Raw genomic sequence first — 24,865 nt, forward strand, 5'->3', positions numbered from 1 at the left:
CGTTTATTCCATGGACTGAAGGAGCACGTTGCTTTGACCCAAATGACATCAGCCTCAGAAGAGGCTGTCAATCTTAAATTTAGATCTTTCTATGCTACAAAAAGTTGCGGTTTTTATTTTATAGTAATATAAATAATGCTTACTGTATTTACATTACACCTTATTCTTATAAATAATGCTTACTGTATTTACATTACTTATTCCATATTTAATTATTTACTCTATCATGTATCTTAATTTCTGTATTTACAATGAATTATCAATATTTGTGGATGGGTTTGCTGCCAAGTTTTGATTTGAAAAATATTTTAAAAGCACAAAACTGGCCTTTATAAAAGTGTCAAATCTCATCAGAACTATGACCACCTCCAAACCTGAGCTCCACTACCGCCCCCCCTCCCCAGCTGCAAAGCTTATTTGGTGCATAGGTGAAGCAGACTTCCTGCAGGCTCTCTGGAGAACAGGAGAGGCTGGAGGAGTCACTCGGTCGCGTGCTGCTGGGAGCTCGCCTATAAAAGCGCCCTCTCCCCCTGCCCGAGCTCACATCTCTTCCTGAGCTGCCACCGAAACAGAAGCGAGGATGAAGCTCTTCTTCGCTGCCACCCTCACACTCTTCGCGCTCTCTGCCCTGGACCATGTGGACTCTTCGGCTTACGATAAAATAGTGGCCCACAGCCGCATCAGGGCGAAGAAGCAGGGGTAAGACCATTCCAGTTATGTGATGAATTCTGTCGTAAGCGCTCGGTAGAAGTCAGGGAGATTGGGCATGATTTTACTTACTAGCCTGAATTGTTTGTTTCTTTTTTTGCTCCTGAATGGTATTTTTCTCAGAACATAATTTGATAGGGTGCTGAATCACAATGATAACTTTATATTTGAATAAAACTGAATTGCACTATTTGAAATTTTAAATCTCTCCAGCAGGTTTTGGTTGTTATAATAGGATTATTTTTAAATGTACTGATTTACCTTTAACACTAAATTAAAGTATACGATACCATGGAAAAATCTACAACCCTAGTTCTTATGTCATGACCACAGTCTTCAGATTTTCCCGCAGTGCTGAATTCCTGCCGGCTCTCACCCTTCCCACTCTGCTTCTGTCAGACCAAACATGTGCGCTCTTCAGCAAGTGGTCGGGACCCAGAAGAAGTACTTCAGCACGTGCCGTAACTGGTACAAAGGATCCATCTGCGGAAGGAAAGCGTAAGTGGGGCATGCCGTAGTGCCAGCTCTGCTGGGACAGACTTTGGGAGGTCAGGGTTGAGGGGTTAGCTCCCCCTTTGGTGGGCGTGCCTGCATCTTTCCAGCAGACCACCGATTTCCACTGCAATACGGGGCTTGTTCTTAGGCTTCTGAATACACCTCTGTGAATGGCATCGCTTAAACTTTCTTAATGTACATATGGTTAATCACAGCATCTATTATGACTTGCATGCTGCTTGTATTTCATATTTCACAGGATTTGCTCTACATGGAGGATTGTGTCACAGCCAGAGGGAGTCAGAGTCATGGCGTCTTTACTGAGATAAAGTGGAAAGGGCTACAGATAAAGCTTGTTACTAATGACTAGAGCAAACTGCAGAGCTGGCTTGGAGCACTGGGCCATGTTGAAACAGCTCATTGTGAAATTCCCACCCACAGGCAAAGATCTGTCTACTAGATAAAAGCATAGCTGGAGTCAGTTTTCCGCTACCGAGTAGGTGTCGGAAAGTTCTCTGACACAGCAGATCAAATTCAGCAGCAGACAGCTTCACAAAAACATTGACAGTAGCAAAAGGAAACCCATGAAACACACTGAGAAATCACGCGCTGCTAAGCTTTGGGGAGACGTATCAGGGCAAGCTGGGTTGTGTCTGACTACCCCCCTCCTCAAAAAAAAACCACGGACTGCATGGAAATAAAGAACATGAATGCATGGCAAAGCCCTTTGCAGGGCAGCTGAGTTGCAATACTGAAGAGGCCTGGGGTTTGGGGTGATTACGGTCTGCCCCAAATGTTGATTCATGTTGCATCTGCGAGCCTTCTGGTTTCCATTTCTTTTTCCATGGTTGGAAAAAAGAGCCAGGGGAGGCGGGTGGTGGTCTAAAGCGCCATGACGACTCTTCCAGGGCTCTTGGTCTTTCCCCAGCGTCTCTCCTCAAACATGGAGCTTGGCCAGACCAGAAGGTCCCCTCAGCTCCGGATCCGCTCGGGCTTTTCTGCTGTTCTTGCACTTTTTCTTTACCGTGGGGAGAAGAACAAGCTTCTCAGCGTCTGGCTCGTTCCTGCGAACTCAGCAACCCTTTTTGAATGGCACAGTGGCAACTGATACACCTGTGAGATGATTGCAAATGTCCAGCCTCAGACTAAGCTGATTCAGGACAAGAAAAGTGATAATCATGTTTGGATTTTCAGGGTTTAGCTCACCCTTAAAACTGCATGAATATAAGCATAGCTCAGGAAAATGTATCTTTGAGCAACTTGAAAACATATGGTCACCCAGTGGTCCCCTCATCCCAGAGATCCCTCCTCTGTAATTCAGTGGGGTCTTTCCCAGCTACCGATGAGCTGTATCACATATGCAAATTAATTTTGAAACTAAACTCAGGCTTATATAATGGCAGGTAACTTCTCTGCTTTCTCCTAGTAAATCAACAACAAGCGCAAAATCTGATTTTCTTTCCGTGCCAAATACATACATGTGCTTCACACTTTAGCATATTTCCCATGTTTCACCTCGGGACATTCAGTAATTAAGACAAAATGACTTACTCAGTTACTGGGGAAAAAAGTGCCAGTAAAATACAGTAGGAAACTCTTAACTCTGTCTCCTAACTACTGTGATGGCAGAGTTCCAGCAGCCCTCAGCCAGTGGGAGTCGGGCTTCGCTCCTGGCGTGGGAGCGAGGTTTAAGACACTCATGTCCTCTTCTGGCTGAATGTCTGTAAGCGTGCGGCAATGATCTCACGCCAGCCCCCCTCTCCTCCTCCTGCCTCACTGAGCTTCAAAGCTCCTGCCACAGTGAGGAGAAGTAATGGGCCATGACCTCGTTCCTTCTTCCAGATGGAGCACCTTTCCTGGTTCCTGTCGGTTCTCGGGGCTCCTCCGCTATGCCAGTGGGGTGAAAGAAACTTTGATCTCTTCCATTGTTTCCTTCTGGGCTCCTTGTGGCCCCTGTTCACAGAAGTGTCCCCACAGTTTCAGCTCCGAGCGTGTCTGTGTCGCACCGCTTGTTCCTGGAGCTCCCTGAAGTTTATTTGTGTCATTTTGTCTAGTCATGTTGCGGAAACATATGGAACCATTTGTTGATGTGGAGGCTTCCCCAGGACTGCAGATCACTAACCTTTGACCTGTAACCCCTTATGCACGCGCACACACACACACACACACACACACACACACACACACACACACACACACACACACACACACACACACACACACACAAAGTGCGCATGCATGCTATAAAGTCTGTATATGAACATAAACCTCTTTATCATCACCACTGACGATGTATGTATCTTTGTATCTCCCCAGGATTAATGTTTAGGCTAACTTTCTTTACTGTAGCCATATTCTGTATAATACTACAGCCCTTAATATGTGCTAATCATGGGTTTTCTAATGAAACAAGGCTTGGTTTTTGAGGAATTATGCCAGTGTAATTAAGCCAAATGAGCTTTGTACCCAATACAAGCATAAAGATTTTAAGAGCTTTTTTTTTCTTCTTTTATATGGTATGTGTATGGTATACTGAATATTAGCATATGTGTGAATTTTCAGGCATTGTAGCTAGCATTCAAGCCAAAGTTTTCTTTGGGTCTTCTTGTTGGAAATTTTGGTTTCGATATACTATGATTAAGCTAAATAATGTCCTTGAAATTAACCACATTGCTGGGGTGGGCGAACAGTTTGAATTCACAGACATTTTATTTGCTAGTCATGTTCTAGGTTACGTAATGCTTGCTCAAACCTTGGGGTCACAAACCATGTTTATATAACTCGACCATTGATGGCTACCGTATGAACATGGTATGTTTGGAAAAATAAATTGGGGCACGGTGTCTGTAAAGCTTGCTTGGCTTGTAATACTGAGAGAAAGTAAAAGGCTCCAGGAAAATTACATCGTTTATATGTTTGAATCTCTGTTGTGTGTATTTTGTTTTTTTTCTGTGCAGCTCTGTGCTGTATGAGTGCTGCCCAGGATACATGAAACTAGAGGGAATGCATGGCTGTCCTGCTGGTACGTAGCTTAGTCTCTCAATAACCTCCTTCCCATTGTGAATACTGAATTATGTTTCACAGCTTCACGAATTATAAGTATAGTATTGCAGCATAGAATAATATTACTGGGATGTTTTACAAAACTACATTATTAACAACCTAGTCCCAGTACCTGCCAATAACAATAGACTTATGGAGATGGTAGCACAAGCATGTGCAAAGTTAGAGTGGAACCTCATGAGCTAAACCCAGCATGTTGCCTGTTGCTTTTCTTCAGTTGCTCCAATTGACAACGTGTATGGTACCCTCGGCCTGGTGAACGCCGTCACAACGCAGCAGTTCTCGAACATGTCTAAGCTGAGGCAGGAGATCGAGGGACCAGGGTCGTACACTTTCTTCGCCCCCAGTAACGATGCCTGGGATCTAATCGATCCGGTATTACGAGTCCCCATCTTCCCTAACCCTTCCCGAAAAGTACCGGCAAAAGAACAACATGGTAGTCAGAGAAACCGAGAAAGCCCTAAAACATCTGATTGTTTGTAACGATATACTGTATGCAAAAACTTATCTTGCTATTAAGGTATGCTGAGTTACTTTGAGGTGATGTTCATGAATGAATGTGGTGTATAAGCAACATCTGTACAATTTGATGGCCTTCAGCAAGGTGAGAAAGGAGTGGATGAATGAACAAACATTAGGTCGACATATCTTGGACAAAGGTTTTGTTCACAGCTACTGCTTGGTCTAATATCACAAAGAAACTTGTAGGAATTATAGGATGTGTAGGTGATTTTGATTTCATATGAATTAAGCTTTAAGAAAAACTAAACATCCTAGCAGGTAGAAACTTTGCACAGTTGGTTGAGGTAGCTACACATTTGCAAATGTGAGATCCTGTTGGCTAGGTCACAAAGTGTTTTAAAAGTTATTGGTTTCACTTCTTTTATTTAATTTTGTTGGCTGGCCTGAATTTGAGCCAAATGTGAATTTGTTTTATTGATTTCCTCTGTGCCTAACAGGAAGTGAGAAGCGCTTTGGTGAGCAATGTTAACATTGAGCTATACAATGCTCTGCATTACCACATGGCCAACAAACGCTTCCTAACTAAAGACTTGAAGAACGGAATGTCCATCAACTCCATGTACAATGACCTGAGTCTGCACATTAACCACTACCCCAACGGTGTAAGTGTGTTTGAGTGTCCTTTGAAGGATACTTGCTCAACGTTGTCTGAAATGAACAAGTAAACTATAAATGTACTATAAATTTGGACACTAAATCTATTGGCACTGCTTGATATGGGAGCTCAAGTGTGGCATACTTCATCTATACTGCAGATCGTCACAGTGAACTGTGCTAGGATCATTTACGGGAACCAGGTGGCCACCAATGGCGTGGTGCATGTTATCGACCGCGTCATCACCGCGGTGAGCAACACTATCCAGGACGTGATTGACGTCGACATTGACCTGACCACACTGAGCGTAAGTTGGAAGTTCATCTGCTTCTTTCTCTATTTCTGTTTCTCCTTCAGGATCAGTGAGTTCCTGAAAGGCTAAGAAAAGTTACATCACTCAAACTAACATTCTTTTGTCCATTTCGTCCTAAGAATTTCCTTTTCACACCATCAGAACCCTAGCACTTTAAAATATCACTGGTGTCAGGACACTTCCAAACAACTTCATAGCACTCTCCTTGTGGTCTAGTACTAATTCTTTCTCCTTATCTTGGTGCTTCCTCTGTTGTACCTCCACTTCCATCTGTCATCTGACATCTGTCTCATTCCAGAATATAGCTACCACCTCTGGCCTCACAGACAAGCTTGGAGAGCCGGGCCACTTCACGCTCTTTGCCCCTACCAACGATGCCTTTTCGAACCTGGACAGAGAAGTTTTGGACAGACTTATGGGTGACAAGAATGCCCTCCAAGGTAAACGTGCGTGCTGACAGTGAAAACCCTATTACCTCCTTGGAATGCCTTTCCCAAACAAAACGCTGAGTGAACAAAAGCTACTTTCATCAGGCTAGGGGAAACATTGGGTTGTCTTCACGCCGGCGGGCATGACACACAGTGGGGGTTTTATAACCCTTTGGTGAAGTGCGGGTCCAGAGGAAGCAGGGTGTTATGTCTGCCTCATGCCATGTTTGCTGATCTGAGTCAATGGGGAGTGCTGCTGTTAAGTTGGCAACCTTTTTAATCCCCATTGAAAGCACATGGGACCAAAGCAACCTGTTTTGAGGATCCGGAGTTCTCAGACAGTTGGCGGACGGTGGCAAAACCGCATTCACAGTCATACTGAGAATTCAATAGAACGTTTCACTTGAAGTTCTTAAGTGTGTCTGAACATGTTGGCCATCGCCCAGGTCTTAGTTTTAAATCATAGCATTACCATGTGCTTTCAGTTTTCAAAAGGTTTTCAAAAATGTAGTTTTCAAAGCGTAGTTACTCGTTGTGGCTGAAGACTATTGCTTTAGCTATTTAACACATGACGAAACATTCCAGTCTTATATACAGCTAGATCCATGGCTGCAGCAATTCACCGACTGTGCTAAAAGCAATGCACATCTTCATGTATTTCTAGGTATCAGCATTGATCCCTGTATTTCTACAATATTCTAGTTCATTGGTATGTTGGACTCTAATCTACTGTACCGTACTAGGGTGTATTCTATGAGCAAATGACAAAGCTGGATAAGCTGGATAAGCTGGATAAGAGCATCTGCTAAATGCCGTAAATGTAGGTCCAAAAGGAAAACAAAATCTATATGTTTCAGTAAATCTTTCAAACAAAACAAGAATTTAATAGTCAAAATACCGAAATCCAGAGTGCGTTAGACAAATCGTACAGAACCTGTTCAAACCAAATGAAAGCCTTAAAACTTTACAACAGACTCAGCTATAGCTGGTTCCAGTGGTGTTCAGCAGTGCTGCAGTGTAAATTCGGAGTGTTGAAGGACCATTGAATGGCTCAGGCATTCTCTGCAGTGAGCCAAGGGCCAGGAGACAGCTGAAGGTTTTTCCGGCTCTGAGGACCAGCAGCATCAGACCATTTAATTTTTAATGGTCCCTTGTCAGTCGTTTTGACTGGAACATCTGAGCGCTCCATACAGAATGACACAGCGCATAGTTCACACATGTACGCTCTGAGGATCCCAGGGCTCCCAGGGCTCCCAGGGCTCCCAGGGCTCCCAGGGCTCCCAGGGGCTCCCAGGTTCATTAGCTGGTACGTGCATTGCTTGCTGGAGATACAAATGACATTGCAGTTGGCTTGAGCTTTGGTAATTAGGAGAAAAAGCAAACTGAACAGTGGAAAACTGCTGAAAATGTATTCAGTGTTCACATATTTAAGAAATATTTAAGCTTTGCTGAGCATGTTTTCAAATCGGACTGAAAAATAACTGGTTTCAAGCCATACTGAGATATCATCTAGGCACCCCTTTTCAAGTTCTTAAACATGCATCTACAAGATGTAATCTTCGACCCTCCCTTTTTTGACAGCCCTGCTCAAATACCACCTGCTGGACTCGGTACAATGCTCCGAGGCCATTATGAGTGGCACCTCATATGAGACTCTGGAGGGTACCAACATCGAGATCGGCTGTGGCGGCGACAGCCTCACCGTCAACGGCATCAAGATGGTGCTGAAGAAGGACATCGTCACGACCAACGGTGTCATCCACCTCATCGACCAGGTCCTCATGCCAGATTCAGGTTAGCGTCCTCATATATTAAGTGTCTGGTTCCACTCGACGACGTTTCTAGTCAACGGCCATACGGGCGACTGCATCCCAGACCGAGTTCTAAACGTTGGCCACTGCAATTTTGTTTCTAAGCAAAACAGGTGATGGAGCTGGTGGGTCCATCGCAGTCCACGTTCGGTGATATGGTTTCAGAGCTGGGTCTCTCAGCCGCCATGAGACCACAGGCTGAGTACACGCTCCTGGCCCCAGTCAATGCAGCCTTCACAGGTGGGTGGCTCTCAAACCACTCCTAGTGGTCTCTGTTGTCTGCGTGCTCTGTCTTTTCTGAATTCACTTGCTAAATGACGGGCTGTGTTATCCGTGCCGCGCTTAGCAACATGCTGCAACACTCCCTCCTGTTTGGGGTGTTCTGTCAGGAACATGTCTGTCTACCTCTCTCTTATTGTCCTAGGTCGTGATTCAGTAGGTGTGTAAATATTTGATTCATATTCACCGTGGGTAGGCAAGAAACGTTGTTTACATTAACAGGAACTTTGGCTCTGCTTGCATGAACTACACTTAAAGCTGTACCTTCTTTCTAGAAACTGAATGCACGTGCCTCAGCAGATCTATTTGCAAGCACAAAGCCTCTTTGGTTTGATGGGTAATCCTGCGTGTGTCCTGGATTACTGTACAGTTTTCCTGGATTACTGTACAGTTTTCTGCTACTACCGTAAAGCTGTAGCTGTCTATAGAGGCCAGCCTGGACAGCTCACCCTCCCTTTAAATACAGTGTATTTATGATTCATAGCTGTGCTGAAACAGTCATCATTTGGCATTTACAGAGTATTTTACATCATTTATGGGCATGTTAGAGAGGAAAATGATAGTGCCTCAGGCAGCCATAACTGAAAACTCTTAAACCCCCCCCCCCCCCCCTCCAAACCCAGTGTCTACACATGTTCCTGGGTGGGAACATGGTTCAAATCTCAGCTTTCTTATGATGTGTCCCATTAGATGAGGTCATGTCCATGGACCAGCACTTGTTAAAGATCATCCTCAAGAACCACATTCTGAAGCAGAAGATCATGCTTGGTGAGCTCTTCAACGGCCAGCGTCTGGAGACCGTTGCAGGGAACTTCCTCAGGGTGTTTGTCTATCGCACGGTCAGTGCCCGCCCACCGTGAGCATCACGAATCCTCAACATTGCTTTTGTATATTTTAAAAGGGTATTTTAGGAGGTAGCATTAGCATTAGGTTGGATATAGTCAGCGAATGTCTTCTTTGATGTCTGCTCAGAGATCTTATATCAACTGTGTGTTGACTCAGGATGAAAACGATGAATTTATTTACTTGCACATTACTGATTCTATCAGTTATAGGTTTGTTGATTTGGTCTGATCTTACAGCACCAAAATCTACAACAGCTGCAATTTATGAATGAGGAATTAAAAATAGGTCTTATAATGAAAACGCAAAGCAAAGAATGACAAAGTGAGCAGGCGTGTTAAATATGGCACAGAAATCATTTATGGAACATGAAATGTTTTCTTTAATTACATAAACCAAGAGTGTAATGAAAGCCATATGTAAGCCTGAAACCACTGTCGCCTGGTGACCTGGTGACACCTCACAACCAATGCATTTTATTCTGATACACAGTCTAAGCAGATTGATCTTGATGGCTGACAATCATCCACGGTGATGACCTAATCCGACCTCCATAAATGTGAATGAGATGTGTCTGAAACTTCAAAATGTATAGCCCAGCCCCCCCCCCCCCCCCCCCCCCCCCCTTAACACTGCCTCGCCTGCCGTGATAGGCTGTTTGCATCGAGAATGCTTGCTTGATTCGAGGAAGCAAAGAAGGTAACAATGGGGCTCTCCATCCCATGAGGACCCTGATCAAACCGGCCGAGGCCACCATGTTCAAACTGCTGACTGAACACAAGAGCTTCAAGTAAGAATTAGGGTTTGAATATGTTTCTCGAGCAACCGTTTCGGAGTTCATATACATGTCGAGCCAGCGACAGGGTTATGCTGTATACACTCTGAACCCAAGACTGTAAAAGCTGTACAGATATTTGCACATGGACCTAAAATAATGACCAGAAATGTCAGCTGCGTGGTGTGTTTGAGAGTTCTGCAGTGTGGGTCGGGGGAAGTTGAATGGGGGCAGTGGAAGGGGGGAGTCTAATCACCAGCGTGTTTGCAGGATCTTTTTGTCTCTGATGGAGGCGGCTGGGCTGACAGACTTGCTGAAGCAGAGCGGGGATTTCACACTGTTCGCCCCAACTGACGAGGCTTTCGCCAGCCTCAGCCAAAGGGACCTCTCTATTTTAAAAAGTGAGTGCCAAACGTTGGAAACGTTTTACTTTACACCACCTCCTCACAGTGTAAATATATGTTTACTGCATAGTGGCCGTAGTAAAAGTTTGTAACAACACAGTGATACTCTGTACTACAGTATCAGTTTGTGCTCAGGGTATCAGAGAATTGCTATTTACTGTTTATTACACTGTAGTTAATGTTAGAATTGCACTATGTAATAGTAAAATGTAATAGGTTTCCAAAACCTTTAATCTGTTCCTTGATTTCATTAGTGAAGGATTAGGTGTAGGTTACCTGAGGTATTATCTTTTTAATGTGCAGTAGCTTGTTTGTGGGTCAGTTGTCTCGAATGTCTCCTCGCCCTCGTTAGGTGACCGGAATGCTCTCAGGGCCATCCTGCTGTACCACTTAAGCAACGGCACCTTCATTGGTGGCGGCTTAGAGACTGGAGTCACCAACCTCCTCAGGTCTATCCAGGGCAGCAACCTCAAAGTCCTGTATGTAAGTATGCTAAAGAACATTGATCTTAACAACATTTAAGGTCCCCCTTGCTATCTCACATCAGCAGGTCTAACCAACGGAATATGAAATGGATGCGTTTTAAAGATTAATGATCCTGAATGTTTAACAGGGGGACATTCGTTATGGATTACTTGACTTCACATACAGTGCGTTCCAGGGCTTCGTTTATTCCTGTGAAACCCTTTATTGTTGTTGTTGTTGTTGTTGTTTTTAAATAGAGGGTGAGAAAAGGTGCATAAAAAACGGACCATACCTTTTGATGTGTATGAAGAGAGGCCTACAGAGCAACGTGTCAGACCTGCTTTAAAGATGAGAGGACACAGATGACAGGATAAAAGACATAAAATGTTCTTTGTTGTTCGTAACATTAGCATTCTGTTATTGAGGTGGCCAATTAATTTATGATGTATACGGATCCGTGGGTGTCTTAGGCACACATTTAAAAGTTAATTATGTAACAGAACCTGAAAGCATTAAATAAGATAACCATTAAAAGATTAAGTAACAGCATTTCCAGCTTCTTGCAAGCACAGAACACACAGTCATTGGTATACTGCAGAGGCAAAGTTGGACAAGGAAATGTTGCATTTCATGCAGGCAAAGAAGTTCATGCAACGGCATTGCATTCCTTTGAGCAATTAATTTGGAAATTTTACTTTCATGCAGGCAAACAACTCCATGCAGGTGAATTCCGTGCAAGTCCCTCTGCCAGATCTCATGGCTACCAACGGGGTTGTTCACGCTGTCAAGAACTTCCTGTATCCTGAAGGTGTGGAATGCAACACTCTTCGCAAAATAACCCTGGCAGTAAATAGACAGAATAGTTCAGCAGTTTTTAATCAAAGTGTCACAACGATTGTATGATGATCTGAATATCATTTTACAGATGTTCCAGTTGGAAACCAGGAGCTTCTCAACCTCCTGAAAAGGATCATCAGGTTCATTCAGATCAAGGTACCTACCAGGCCTCAACTTGACACAGGAAACTGTAGTGCTCCATCCCTATAAGTGAAACATTTGCTCTTGAGGGTCTGTCGTTTGTTGGCAAACACTATTTAATGTCTGATTTACTTCTTTATGCCCCGAGTTAATTCACCTCTTTCTCAGGGGTCATGAGGATTCATCTCATTGGATATACTTTTAGCATGGTTGATTAGTGCTCATTACTCATTACTATGTCCTTTTACGCATCAGTTTGTATCAGGATACAGATTTCAGGAGATCCCTCTCACCTTCATGGGTAAGTGAAATAAATCAAATCACACTTAAGGAAACTTTGCATCTGTATTTATTGTGTGTCATTCGTGTCATTTCCTTTATATTCTGGTGATGGTGCCAAAGTGACCAGAGTAACTGAGCGAGAGCCCACTATTACTAAAGTTACTCGAGTCATCGAAGGGGAGCCAAGCTTCACCAAGGTTACGAGGGTCATTGAAGGTAAATGTATTTTCATCTCATTACATACCATAATTTAGTGGCAGAAGAAATATGTTTTACATAGAATTTATGTGCCCCAGTGTGTGAGTACCTGAAGAGGTGAAGGTTTCACCACGGTCCTTTAAGCGATACCCTGAGACACAGTGTAACATATTTTCCCTAAAGTATCCATGACCGCCTTGTGGAGGGGCTTAACATGCCTAATGTTCTGACCAACAGGTCCTGAATTCTTCATCAGCCGCTCCTCCAATGTGGAGCTTTATGGTAGTGTGATGTCTTGAGCAACCTTTTCTTTCAGCATGCTGGTAGTAGGACTAAAAAGCTCGACCTTTTCTCAGCGCTGTTGGTTTTTCCCCCTCACAAACTTGGGTTCACCATTAACAGCTCCCTTTTCCCTCTTCCGTGGTCATTACTCTGCACTGTGATCTCACAGAAGATTCATAGGAATCCTAAAATGATTCACATTAGCGATTATTTGATTTGGTATGGAATGTTTTTTTGTTTTTTTTTTTAAAAAGCTTTGACTGCTAAACACACTATAGCAGTCACAACTTTTTGAACTCCTACAAATTTGCCATCAAGAGACAGTGTTGTTTTCTTTTGGGTTCTGAAACATGACTGGTTAAAAAGGGCACAGTTTCCTATAGACTTATTTTCCATGATTTTCAGATTCTTTCACCAGTCCTGTCCCAGTTCTCTCTCCTCCATAACTAAAGCCTAGATGCCCATCATAATGGAATCTAACTGGTTTTCCTGCTCAGGGCCCAAGTCGGAGATCTCTAGCTTCAGTACAGATACAGAGAGACTTAGAGGTAAGCTTCTTCTATATTGTAGTGGTAATCGTCAATTTGTTGCATATTATTAGTTAAGACTTGTGTTTACTGATTGAATAATCCACAGAGGGATCAAGACGAGTACCTGGAAGGCGAGTGCCAGGTAAACGCTTGAGGTTATATTTGCAATAGTAGCACAGATGTTAGTTGCAACAAAATATCCTAGCTGCAGCACAGATTAAAAATGAGGACTTCCTACCAACCATGAACATTATGAATAATATTTTGACTGAAAATGCAGTCTTCAGTAAGAGTGGATCTTGGTTGGCAGTCCAAAATTTGTTAATGTGGAATGAAGAAGTGAGCTAATTATATGACTACTGTAAGTCGTTTCCTCAACATCTGGTTTTCAGCTGGAATCAGGAGGAGAACCCGGATGACCAGTCCTGTCCAGGTGCAGTAAGAGGAGAAACAAGGAACCCTTGAGTGTTTGAAGAAAAACAAAGGTCCAAGGGACATGGAATCAGTTGTTTAAGAAAAACATGAGCTTCCCTCATGAGATGTTTTAAGATCAGTATTGTTGGAACTTGGTGTAAACCAAGCGTAGAGACAAACGCAATGTTGATCATCAGTATTTGTTGTTTTTACCAGAGAGGGAATCATTTGTGTTAAAATATATCTGGTCAAAACAGGGATGTTAAAAGGTCCCTCTGTATGTAAGTATCTTTTAAAGAATATTTTGTAGAGGGTTGCATTAGAAACAACAGACTATTGCAGAAAACTCACTTAGGATCACATGCGATGTGGGAAAGGAAGAAACAAACCAAAGGATGAACTTAATTGTATTTCTAAAAAGTGTGTGCATGTGAAACACCTGTGAGTTTACTGCAACAGTTCTGTTTGGGGGAATATCTATCTGTGTCCAGGTTTTGTTGGATTGAGGTTTACTTCTGCATGGCCAACGATTTTATGGTGCTCATGTTCAGTATTGTTTTTTTTCCATTAAAGAATAAAATTGTTTGCAACATTTTGATAATAAAAATGGCTACTTTCTCTTTGGCTGATCATTCAGAAGTTGTAGTTTTTTATATAACCTAATGGCTTAGATGTATTTAAAATGTATTCACACATGCTCTACTAAACGAGTCATGCCAGTGTCTAGATCCTGGATCCATAGCCTGTTATGACAGAAAGGACAGCCCAAGGCTCCAGTTCTCCATCTTGGATCAGACGTATTTCAACACGTTGTGATATTCGTGAGCAGCTAAGAACATCAGAACACCTCAAGGCATGTCAATGTAAATATCTCTTGGGGAAATGACACGATACAGCACTGATATGCTGAAGACTTGCTATCATCAGCATATAGTATATAACTTGAGGTCGATAGGACCAAGTATTTTTAAATTAGATGTTTCTATTCAGACTTTTTGAGATTAGGAAAATATGCTATGAGGCAAGAAATTTTTAAAAAGTGATATAAAGTGGAGAGATGTTTTTTATTTTAAAATGCAGAATTCACAATTCAAACTACTTTAATTCTAATTCTAAGTATTATTAGAATTATTTTATTCATCCCATTAGAGCTGGATAGGTAACAAAGAAGAATACGATAAACAAAGGCATATTTAAACGTATGGTTTCTGACGTGGACCTTGAATAAATTTGTCTGAAACGTCAACATCTACTTTAGGAAACATTTAAAGCATTTTCACGCATACTTTTGGCTTGTGTTCATTTTTTCATTAAATGCCAAAGTTGATCACTTGATTGTCTGGCCTATGAACGTTAAACTGGTGACAAAGATCTTTTTTTGCATTTGGTTATGTTGTTTGGGCCTTTTTGATCACTGTGGTGTCCTGAACATAATACAGCTGAGATTTATTTCCAATAGGAAAGTGTGTTTGTTTTCAGACTTCATTAAACTTGTAAATTACTGTCCCTCACCATCCTAAACAACTTATTGTTTATTTCAAACTCCTCTGTTAAATTGCTGCATGTATTGTGGCTCATGTTCTCAAAGCTGTGGTACCATATATAACTTTCTAGTTGTCATGGTTCATAGTTTTTCGACATCTATGCCTGATTTAATGTCAGTGTCTCCTTTTCCCAAAAAATGAAGCATCAACAGTACACACTAACAGGAAGGGCACTGTGCATAGCCCCAGTTGCTTCATCAATGTACTCTGACATCACAGAACACATATTCAAGCACATCGAGTAGTGCAGGCAATGGTTAATCCTCCAATCCTTCGACACGAGCCAGTCAGGCAAACAGTTTTAGGAGCTACTTTTGTTGCATGTTGGCAACGCTCTCCAAGGCTTTTGCCACCCCACTGTAAATCTAACCTTGCTGTTAGACAAATATGTTGTTTACATGAACAATGAATTGGACAGATCTTAATGCAGCTTTAACACAGTTAGGGTTCTTTGCCTGAAACATACTTTAAAGTTTAGATGCAAGTTTCATTGGTTTCATAGGCTAACGTTACAGAAGATTCCCATCAAGGCTAACAGCTTTTTTGTTTTCATTTAAATAAACTTTCATTTTATGAAACAGGGCTTTATTGGGGGATGTGTCATTTCATTGGCACTCCTTTTATGAAAAAGGGAGTACAGTGTTTGTAGCACCACAGCTTGCTATTGGTAATTCACTTGTGATGATGCAAACATGTTGGTATTGTTCATCTGTGCTGTGACACAATAGACTGAGTATTCCACCAAACAGCTGTTCTTTTAATCCACTCAGAAGCATTTATACTAGTGTTTTTCAACATCAGCAACTAAGATCTCATTTGTCATTGTTATTTTATGAAAAAAGGAAAGATGAGGAACTCTGGAATTTTTACCCTGCACCATAATCTGGATTATTTTGTTCTCTAATCTGATCTGCAGGAATGATCTGGCTATGTAGACAAAACAGCCAGAAAAGGGTCTCATGTCATGACCACATGACTGGAACAGACTTCAGCAAAGTAGCAGGCTAATATTTTTATAAACACAGAACAAGAGTACAGACAAAATATTACAGCCACCAATTGTGGACCAATACACTTTCACTGAGCAGTGTGGCAGTGCAGTAGTTTAATAAAGCAGTGCAAAATGGCTGTCTTTGAAAACTTTGACATTTACTGTCCAGCATTCACCCCTGGATGGTCTATGATATGAGGAAGGAATGTGTTTGTTCAACATATGGAATTTAAAATGTTTTAAAATGGGCACTCAAGCCTCTAGTTCGATGGCTCTTGAGCTGTTTTCAATGAATGAATCAATATGATTCTTTGCAAAGAAGTCAAAAGTTAAAAACATTTTTTCCAGCGTTTGTAGCACTTATTTTATAACTATGGGTTGACACATCTGGTTTCTGTCAGGGCCTTCACCGCAATGTCATCTTGCAGCACCCAGAGTGCACTGAAATCAGTCTCCCTCTTTTTGCAAACCCTGTGACATAATGAACTATGAGATTAGAGTAGTGAGTTTATTTTTCAGTATGGTATCCAGTGAATAGGATAATATTCATCACATGATACACTCTTTTGATTGGGTTCAGACTTCCAGCTTGTTCAGAGTCCCTTTTGAAAGAACACTCTTTTCACTTGGCACAAATGGATTGTATGTTTTGAATGCATTACTGAGCCAGGGTCAGATACTTGCCATCAGAATAAGATATGTATGATTGTGCCGATGCAGACAACTGATCTCAGAGTAGCCCATTAGAACGTCTTCTGTCACTTGAGTTCTTCTGTCTCTTAAACAACCTTTAAATGTGTTATTGTGGGGTTCAGTTGGAGTCAGATGTCATAGACCATCTGACTTGAATGACAGCTAATTTTACAAAACATTGTTTTCTTTCTGCTTTGCTATAAGATTTGGCTCAGTGATTTTCTGCATGGCATATGGGTAATGTTGTGGGAATTATCTATGGAACTACCTCAAGCAATTATATCATATGGACGTGATTAACATTTACAGACATGTTTTTAAAACTTTTTCTTTTAAATATGGGTCGACTTAACAATATGGTCTTTGTTAATTAGTCATTTTTGAAAGTTGAAAATGTGTTTGTATTATTTATTGTAACATAGGGCAGTCAGTGAACACGTGTGCTGTTTTATTGCAGTTTATACACGAATTACTTCCGGCACAAACAGAAGCCGTGAAAGTGCAGACAAACCCAAACGTGGACAACCAGAATGTAGACATGTGGGAACAGCAACGTGCAAAACGGAGAAACGACGACTAAGGAAGCAGATATATACACAGTATGAACGCAAGTGTTTAAAACGACCACACGTATCCGAGGGTGCAGAAACGAAACCCTTCAATAGACCATGAACAAATAATAGTTACGGCAGCGGTCTCAGGGCGGAGCTAATGTCTATGTGGACCAATCAGCGGTCTCAGGGCAAAGCTAATGTCTATGTGGACCAATCAGGTATGGCACAGTTGCAGCAGCCCTGAGATTGATAACATTATTTATTATTTAGAACATCTGCTGTAGGAATGAATAGTTTCACAAATACCATAAAATTATAACTCTAAAATTCTTGTTAAGTATGTCAACAGAAAGGGAGGGTAAGACATTTTCAGAACATTGATCTTCAGGCTTCATCTGGGGCCTCCGATCTTGCTTCAGGCAAGCACAACCTACTGTATACATTTCAACATTTCACACATAATTCTTCACTGGACTTTAGAGGGAGTCTGTCACAGACACATCTTTATGCCAACTCATCTATCTTCTTACTTGTTAAAATAGTTGCTGTTTCCTACATTAAATAGCCGTTATACGGTTTCCTACATTAAATATACATTAAAAGGTTTTCTTCTCATGATCTGTGGTGAAGTGATCACTGTTTGGGAGTCGGAAAACGGGAGAATTTTCGTGTTTTTTTTATTTTTTATTTTTTACTTCATTAAATATGACCGAATCTGTTTTTACTCTGATATGAACAAGCCTGGCCGTAATCCCATCTCCACACGCGCCTAACGAACCCCTACAGACTCTGCTCGGGGAGTCCGTGCCAAGCGGTTTACTAGTTTACCAAAGAAAACCTTCAGGGAATTTCCTGCGAACCGCGCGGCTTCAGATATTCCACAGTCTGCGCTGTGACTCAGGAGCGTGGCTGGACCTTTGGCGCACGGCCACGCACATGGCTCGTGAAACGGATGCGTTTCTGCTGCACACTTAATGATGTCCTCGTGGCGTGACCGGAGGGCCCCCGAGGCCCAGTGGAACAAACGTGTTATTGCGCTCCGTTTCAAACCGGACTCGACGGAATATCCACTTCGATACGTATATCTAGTTACATAATCTCTGCTTGTTGGTGTTATGCTACTGTCAAGATGGGGCTCTTCCCCCATTTTTAAAGATGGAACGACAAAGTGTATGCCAGCAGACTTCTGGATAACAGTGTCTCCATGATAAAAGCGCCATGTATGCTTTTGTCATTCTCAACAAGTCCAGGGCCCGTTTTTCACAAACGTTATGTAACTTGACCCTATTATAAATACGTCGGCAGTGAAGGTGATGCGTACATAAAAAGCTAATGTGAATGATGTCTGAACTGAACATATCATATGTGCATTTTAAATTTTATTTATTCATGTTTGTTCATAACCGGAGATATGTGGTTCCAGTGGAACGCCTCTTATAGTGCTATATATTTTGGTAAACTAACATTGCTTAGTGCCCAGTACATTTTAGATGACAAATCAAGTTATCAGATTTAATTTTGGTTAACCTACATTGTCTCGCACCAAACACATTTTGATTGCGAAATCAAGTTATCGTGTTTATTTTATTGTAATTGATCATACTTGGAACAGTTTCTCACTTTCTACTGTCAAAGCTGCCTTCAAGTACAGTGGTCAGGTGATCAGAGGTTCAGTACAGTGATCTGGAGATCAGAGGTCCAATGCAGGTGTCAGGTGATCAGAGGTCCAGTACAGGGGACAAGTTCCACTCAGGGATTCAGTTTCATCTCATCAAATGCTTCGTTATCCAGAACAGGAAAAGAAACCATGTTTGTCTGAGAACATAAGGGAGGGGCATTTCTCTTCTTAGAAGAGCACTAGCTCCTTAATAGTGAAGGTAGTCAATGGGTAGTCCTGTGGATCAGCCATTTTATATGCTTATAGCTCATCCTCCTTCCTATGTACCATATTGTTTTATGGAAAAGATGGAGCTCTATAATAATAACAGACAGGCAACTATACTTTTTACAACTGCTGTGTGAGTTATTTAGGAGAATTCTATAGTCAGTAATGTAAAAAAATAATTCAAAATAAAAGTTTATGTTCTGAGTTGTGATACAAATTCCCCCACGCCTCTTAATGGATTAGACAGCACAGAGAAAATTGGCATATCCAGATAAATTATGCTTAAACATTTTCCTAAAAGCCCATTAAACTTAACAGCTTCTGTGCTACATCAGCTGACCTAACAGCACACACACACACACACACACACACACACACACACACATCACAGAGGTGGGTCATATCCCTCACCTCCTGGCTTGCAGTACAGGATTTTCTGCTTTGCGGATGATCATTTCTCAGCGTGAAGGATGGAGGACCTGCCAGAGACATGGAGCAGCTTACTTTCCCAGACCTCAGCTTTGGCAGGAGGGGTCTTGTTCTCCCCAGGCCTCGGGGAATACACTGGGGAGAACAGGAACGGGCTGAGGGAGCGTCCTCAAAGAGAAGCCACCATTTCAGAGGATCCTGAAACTCGAGTTCTTTTCCAGATGTTGTGTGTTAACTCAACTCCTTTATATTACACACACATATTTTTTCCCCCTTGACTGGAGCAATCAGATAAAGAATTGAAGAAGCAAGAGTGAATAGTGAACTTTTACTATTCACTAATAGTGAATTTTTAATGATGTCAAGATAAAAAGGAATAAATACAGGGTGAAACTGCAAAATCACACTGATCAGGAGCTCAAACACATGTTAAACACTGTATGCTGTATGGTGCAAACACGCCTTTATGTTATGATTGCTCTCCTGTTGATTTAGATGGTTTTGATCACCCCAAGTCTTTTTTAATTAAACTGTGGCATTAAACAAAAAACCAACCAACACGATCTCCTCTCACTGTGTGGGCAGCATCTTTTTACTAGTGCCGTGTCAGTGAAGTTCGGAGCAGACTCATCAAAACCCGATTAGCAGTGCCCGTGTACTTTGCTTTGCTTTGTGAGAAACACCATCGCTGTGTCTCAAGGTCAAACCCTTTGCCTAAACAATTGAGTCTGAGAACGCAGACTTAAACCCCTGCTCAACGTCAATGGCGAAAACTGAAGGACACTGGAAAAGCATTTATGAGGCCACAGAACACGTCTGTGTAATAGACGGTGTGTTGTTTCCTTACATAAGGTACCATTCCTGCACATACCATGGAAGGGCACGGACCAGAAGGCGTTGGGGTTTGGCGTTTACATCAACTGCTGTTACATTCATCAGTGTGTGGATTCAGCAGAGTCTAAGGAGAACTGGCAATGGTCATATGGAAAAAAGATCATGTAAAGTAGATACATCTAATGAATCTTGTTACATGGTGTTCAGACACAGGGGTCTCCCAGTCAACCCAGCCAAGCTGTAATTACTGAATCACAAATGTTTGAATCAGTTCTAAAAGATGTTTATCATGAAAATCTTCAAGAGCAGATCAAAATAACATAAGTTACTACATCACATACCAAAGATAGATTTCATGAAGTTGCAGTAAAACCACATTAGGGCAGGAAAAAAAGTGCATAAACGTCTGATGACTTCTGCTTGAATGACTTTTAGTCTACGTAAATACAGGCTCACTGAACAAACAGCAAATATTCACTAGGTTCTCTAACTTGACCTTTTGACATTGACATCAGGTCCAGGCATGTTCCCACCATATGTCTTTAGCTTTAGTGCTAAAGGTCAGATAATGGTCACATCACAGCACCGAACATGCCGGATGGCTCGTCGTCACTATTGGCTGCTGCAGCCAGTCTGATCAAGAACAGATTCCTAGACTCATTTTTGAGACAGATTGAGAAGAACATTTGAAACATGTTTTCACAAACACCAGCATGCACTGAGCATTCTGTGTTAATGCCCTAATATAAATTTTGTCCATATTTGATTCTACATAATCTGTTAACTGATAACCTCTTCTGAAGATAGAAATCGTTGTGGAGGGGAAGAGTGATTACTGGGATTTCTATTCACATCTCGGAATCAAGGGCTGGGAAACCAGCCCATTGTGTTATGAAAAGCCACCTTCTGTATGTCAGGTGGCAAGTAAAGCAATTATTTTATATCAACGAAAACAAAAAAAAAGGTGGGTTTCCTTTATATCTTTGCCAGCCAAACACAAACATTCCTTCCCTTTTACTTCACGCTGGATTACCGCCACACCATCCCAGAACTCTGATTTGATGGAAGTAAACACAGGAGAAGCTTATGAAAACAGCTCTCATGACACAGCTTTCCTTTAACCCTGCGTCTTCTAAAGACGCCCCAGTCGCACTGACGAAAATGTCAAGCTCTATCCAGCCCAGCTGCTCGGGAAAGCAATCACGAGGGAGTACTCAGCAAGAGCATACATCAGAGCCATATTCATGCCAGGCTGAAGTGTGACCAGCCAGAGTTCCTCTGTATGTTCCGTGAGGTTTTCCTGTACCTGTTTCTAATGTCATAACTAGACATCAATATCAACATGACATGAACATTGATCTGCTTGGAGAGGAGACAAGGGAGAATTACTTAAGACCCCAATGCTGGGGAAACACTTCCTCATTATAAATCTCGCTGTAAAATCAGCATGACTATGGATCACTCTCTCCCAGCATTGTACAAGATGCCCCGGGAACTTCACTGAACTCACATTGTTTTTATTTGCAAGTTTTATGCAGTGTTAGACAGTTCTATGTTTTTTAAAGACTTCATGCCTGACCCCTGCCCCGAACCTCATGGCATAACACACCTGATTTTACTTATCAGATCATTGTTAAGCCCCGTGTGAGCAGAGCTAGACATTTTATAGAAAAAGACAAGAGTAAAATGAAAACATAGAAGTTTTCCGTTCAGGTTGTGAGTACTGGGGTTGGAACCCAGTTCGCTTATAGGTGGCTGAGAAGCCTGTTGTGATAATAGCCTGAAGGACAGAGCTGTAACTTCAGAAGACAGGATGTCAGAGGAAAGAAGAGCCTTAACCACAGTCGGGACAAGTGCAAGGAGCAGAGTAACCAAGACAAAAGCGACCTGAAAGCAGATTTTTGATCCGTGTCACACTTGACACATGTGGGCTCTCTATGTGTTATCTATCGGTAGCCTCTATCCAAACGTTCGGCTTCCATATTTTTGGTTTTCTGAATGTTAATCGCTGTCTTACAGTAGCAAAGACTACTGGGAATGCTGCTTATACCTGTCCTGTGCTCGTGCACTACAGCGTGACCTTACTAAAAAAAAATCAACCCTCCTCCTCCTCCTCCTCCTCCTCCTCCTCCTCCTCCCCTCCCCTCCCCTCCCCTCCCTCCCATTCCCACTTCCCTTTTTCCCTCCCTGCACCCTCCTCCATTGAGACGTTCAGAATGTTCGGAGCGAGCTGAGCTACGTGGGTGGAGACGGCCCACACCGCCCAGGGCCGGCCAGCTTTCCACTTCGGGACATGTGCCGAGCAGGTCGGGGCTTGCCGCTCTCTGGAGCACAGCGCCATTCCAGCTCTCCATTGCGCACCTCCCCCAGGGGCCGAAAGCAACTGCACAGTCGCCGAGCGGAGAGCCGTCAGATCAGCAGGTCCAGGTAACTCCTCACAGTTCAGCTGTTGGGACTCTTAACCTGCCATTCATGGCCCCTGTTATTTAGGTAGGACACCTGTTATTAGCTCTCTTGTCTGGGATAGTTGGATGAGGGTTGATTCTCCCCCAGAGTCCAGTGCACATGACTGTTGATTAGAAACTCTGGCACTACTTGTTGTGAGTCACATTGCCAGCAGCCAAGAAGTGCCGGCTGCAATAGCAAACACGTTCAGGAGGCATCTCCGTAGACTTATAGGGGCTGGTTGCTGCGGCAACACTAAACAAAATCACACACCACTTTTCCATCCTGAAATGGAAGAGAAAAAATGAAAAAAGCAGATGTTCTTTTTCTAGTTTAGAAACACACTTTTCTAGTGTGTGTGTGTGTGTGTATGTGTGTGTGTGTGTGTGTGTGTGTGTGCGTTGAAATATGAAATCTGCCTGAATCACAAAAAAATTTAATCCACAAAATATTTTTAAAGAAACTTTAAAATCACATTTGGAATCACATTATAAATCTTCACAATGTCTTGTTAAGCCTTTTTCACTCTTGAGTTTGTCATCACGTTGTCATATTTGCCATATTACTCGTGCTGAGTGTAAGCTATTCATCTAATTTTCCTGGTGTAAGGAATTCATTTCCCCACCCTCTTAGTTTAACAGCAGAAGACGCAGTACCAAAATATCGGACCTGATGCTATATACTATTCATACAGGCATAGACCAGAAGTTATGAATTCTTACGTAATCTAGATCCATATAAGTGATCATCACTGTACACATCCAAGCCATTTTACTCCTACACATATACTCTAATCACGTCATGTACGCCTTTACTCCAAATCAGAGCAGGAAATCTTCTTTATGTCATTTCCTGAAGCAAATCAATACCTTTTTTACTAATTTACCATTATGTTTTAGGTCTGGATGAAAATCATGAACATGGATTCACAATTTCCATCCTAGAAGACAGTTCCCTTGAGTGTTGATAATGTTTATGTAAAATAATCCTGGTGATTAAGGGCTTCTGGTTAAGGGAGAGCAATTACACCCATTCTTCAGGTTCTCTTTAGGTTTAACTCTTTGTGGATGCATGCTGAGACCAAACTTTAAAAGGAAGAGCACAAAGAGACTGCAGATGTAGCCCACGGCGCCAAAGTTAACTGCAGTCACCACGACGAAGGCCCCCGACCTGTTCCAACGCAGCCTGGAGATACGTTCACACCAGCACCGCACAACCCTTGACAGAGAACAGCAGCCTGGATATAATAGCTTTGTGCCGGCTGTGTGTTTGTCTGAGAGATAAGGAAATGCTCTTTAAAAAACACTTTGTCTTCTAACTGTATTCAAACTGTTTTTGTACATGTTTGGGAAAATATATGTTTGTTCCAGTTAATGAGCCAACACGACAAATGTGTGTTATACCTGATAACAGCACACAATTGTTTTACCTTCCCTGTATCATTCCATTTGAAACTATGTTTCTATCAGATAAAACTAGTTTTCTTCACTCTTTGGTTTACATAACAAAACTCTTGTATCAACACTTGTCACATGTTAGCACTATTAACATAACGGCTGCGGCGATTTACAACCCTTGATCCAACTCTCACTATCTCCCTCGTATTCTAAATACTAAATACATCTAAAAGATCTCGTAATCAAAACTAATGTAATTTACAAATATTTGTCACACCAATCAGCAAGATCCTGGAAAATCTGCTGACAGGAAGAACCAAATCAAAAGCAGAATTTGGAAGCTCAAGCCCCAATCTCAATCTCCAAGCAGAATCTTGTGCTAAGTTATTAGATTTTTTGAGGAGACCTTTTGTATTAAGCCTTGTTCTGATTGTTTATACGGAGAATAAAGAATAAATACGGTAACAGTTTTGAGTCCAGCATTGATTCTGGTTGGGTTTTGGTTTTGTCGATGTTTGTATTTTTGTGATCTGTCCTAGTTTACTGTGTACTGTGTTTAAACACACTTTTAATGAAGGTAGTGGAGATTTTCATGCTCAGAAGTCTTAGAAGAGATTCCTTTCTGTATTCTGTTGTCATTACAGTATAAAAAAAGTTTTCAGTGATGGTTGTATAGAATTTCCATGTACCGTTATGTCAGTTGATGGA

The 24,865-nt window shown here is 42.0% G+C and overlaps 1 protein-coding gene across 3 annotated transcripts; it reads left to right on the forward strand.

Annotated features, from left to right (window-relative positions):
* Positions 1 to 471: 471 nt before the first annotated feature.
* postnb (periostin, osteoblast specific factor b) lies at positions 472 to 14,009 on the forward strand. Of its 3 annotated transcripts, XM_081700034.1 has the most exons (21): positions 472 to 699; positions 1,108 to 1,206; positions 4,161 to 4,225; positions 4,484 to 4,641; positions 5,226 to 5,390; positions 5,544 to 5,690; positions 5,995 to 6,136; positions 7,706 to 7,918; positions 8,041 to 8,175; positions 8,905 to 9,053; positions 9,711 to 9,847; positions 10,103 to 10,233; positions 10,589 to 10,719; positions 11,407 to 11,509; positions 11,627 to 11,694; positions 11,935 to 11,980; positions 12,082 to 12,177; positions 12,397 to 12,441; positions 12,939 to 12,989; positions 13,078 to 13,113; positions 13,364 to 14,009. In XM_081700034.1, exons 1-21 carry the CDS (start codon positions 581 to 583, stop codon positions 13,411 to 13,413), a joined length of 2,286 nt encoding a protein of 761 aa, XP_081556160.1. In that variant the 5' UTR covers positions 472 to 580; the 3' UTR covers positions 13,414 to 14,009. The 3 variants fall into 3 exon arrangements, with proteins under 3 accessions (XP_081556160.1, XP_035390110.2, XP_035390107.2); XM_035534214.2 differs by lacking the exon at positions 12,397 to 12,441 and having other exon boundaries at positions 475 to 699; XM_035534217.2 differs by lacking the exons at positions 12,397 to 12,441; positions 13,078 to 13,113; positions 13,364 to 14,009 and having other exon boundaries at positions 12,847 to 12,985.
* Positions 14,010 to 24,865: the final 10,856 nt, after the last annotated feature.

This window comes from Electrophorus electricus, chromosome 17, assembly GCF_041902795.1.
Source record: "Electrophorus electricus isolate QZ-2024a chromosome 17, ASM4190279v1, whole genome shotgun sequence".
Lineage (NCBI taxonomy): Eukaryota > Metazoa > Chordata > Actinopteri > Gymnotiformes > Gymnotidae > Electrophorus > Electrophorus electricus.